The sequence below is a fragment of the Austrofundulus limnaeus genome, unplaced genomic scaffold (assembly GCF_001266775.1).
Source record: "Austrofundulus limnaeus strain Quisiro unplaced genomic scaffold, Austrofundulus_limnaeus-1.0 Scaffold2453, whole genome shotgun sequence".
Classification (NCBI taxonomy): Eukaryota; Metazoa; Chordata; class Actinopteri; order Cyprinodontiformes; family Rivulidae; genus Austrofundulus; species Austrofundulus limnaeus.
Genome location: NW_013954855.1, coordinates 24,267 through 26,152, shown reverse-complemented (window position 1 = coordinate 26,152; position 1,886 = coordinate 24,267). Strand labels below are relative to the sequence as shown.

At 35.9% G+C, this 1,886-nt stretch overlaps 1 protein-coding gene across 1 annotated transcript in view; it reads right to left on the bottom strand.

Annotated features, from left to right (window-relative positions):
* The window catches only part of LOC106511020 (dystrobrevin beta), a gene marked incomplete at its 5' end in the record, with an annotated part of 28,910 nt that overhangs the window by 3,997 nt on the left and 23,027 nt on the right, over positions 1-1,886 (bottom strand). The window contains 5 exon segments of the mRNA XM_013999757.1: positions 816-863; positions 934-1,023; positions 1,098-1,251; positions 1,340-1,360; positions 1,513-1,609. Coding sequence (XP_013855211.1) covers positions 816-863; positions 934-1,023; positions 1,098-1,251; positions 1,340-1,360; positions 1,513-1,609 — 410 coding nt within the window.

The following is a 1,886-nucleotide window of genomic DNA, read 5'->3' as shown; positions in this document are numbered from 1 at the left end:
GTATAAACGTATAAATGTATAAATGTATTAATGTATAAATGTATAAATGTATAAATGTATAAATGTATTAATGTATAAATGTATAAATGTATAAATGTATAAATGTATAAATGTATTAATGTATAAACGTATAAACGTATAAACGTATAAACGTATTAATGTATAAATGTATAAATGTATAAACGTATAAACGTATTAATGTATAAATGTATAAATGTATAAATGTATAAACGTATAAACGTATTAATGTATAAATGTATAAATGTATAAATGTATAAATGTATAAATGTATAAATGTATAAACGTATAAACGTATAAATGTATAAATGTATAAATGTATAAATGTATAAATGTATAAATATATAAATGTATAAATGTATAAATGTATAAATGTATAAATATATAAATGTATAAATATATAAATGTATCAATGTATTAATGTATAAATGTATAAATGTATAAATATATAAATGTATAAATGTACTAATAAAACTATAATTACAGGTGAGCTGTGTAAATGTGTTTGTATGAAACAACGAGTCCTTCCTGTTACTCTGTACCTTTAAAGGTTGGTGACCGCTGCTCTAACCTCTCCTCACAGGTTAGAGTTTTAACTTTTACTGAGKCGTTCTTACTTTAAAGTTTATTACTTTTTAAATATTATTGTCACAGTTTCAAGGCATTTCTCACTTCAACATGTTTTAATTAAAGAAAATAACAGTGATATAAAAAATGAGTTTTGATTCCTGTTCAACAATATAATTTTCACAGTTTAGAGTAATGATGAGGAGATAATTCCAGATATATGAATTTACCTCTATCCTTCCCGTTCAGCAGCCTCTCCTCCTCCTCTCGACCTTCATCTGTTCAGAACAAAGAGCAGAAATGATCGTCTTATAAAGCAGTTTAAAGATAACTTAGTGTGATGTTTACCAGAGTGCAGCTCTTTGACCAGTGAGGACACGGTGTTGGTGATGGAGTCTGCTGCTACCAGCAGGTCGTTCCTCAGGTTTCTTCTTGGGCCTGGATAGAAAACAAAGCTTTACCATCACCTGCACAGGTGTTCATGATGCTGCTGCACATAAATCCTGCTCCACCTTGAGAGAAGGCCTCCTGGACGTCACCGCCCACTCCAGCCAGGGAGTCTTGAGGGAAATAGGTGTGAGCCTGAGGAGGCGTGGCCCCCGTGGAGTGGACAGCTGGTGGTCTCAGACGAGATGGAGAGGTGGAAGCTGAGCCAGCTGCTGGTGCCTACAAAATAAAATAATGAYTGTTAAATAAGTGGAGGATGTTTCAGTTTCTGAGCTCAGAAGCCTGGCTGGTTGGAGGGTAAACTTACTGCCTGTCGCTGCTCCTCGTCCTGCAGGAAGACAGCATGGCAGCCAGAAACAAGCAGGGAGTGACAGAGTTGGAAACATGAAGGTCAGAAAGGATGAAGTGAAAGAGGAGGAAGATGTTAGAGTGAGGACAGAAACATGGAGGAGAGGAGAGGAGGAACTTCCTGTGGGTCACCTTCAGCAGCTTCATGAGTCCCTCCAGCTGGACCATCAGCTCTCTCCTGCTCTCCTGCAGGGAGGACATCCTCTGCTCCAGTTCCTCTTTCCTCTGTCTGCAGCACAACACACAACACAACACACAACACACAACAGCTCATTACTGAATCAATCATTAAAGAGCAAACAGTCCCTGAAAGACCTCAAACTAAATACTCTATTTACAGCTGAATAATCCAGATTTAACTGGATTATTATTTACCTGAGGTCAAATAAGATGAAAATTAAATTCACTTAATTAACAATCAGAACATTTGGTCTCATGTCAGAACCGTTGGTACACAGATTTGTTCTTAAGTTGTGCGTACGAGTGATTTAGGAGAATTTGTGACA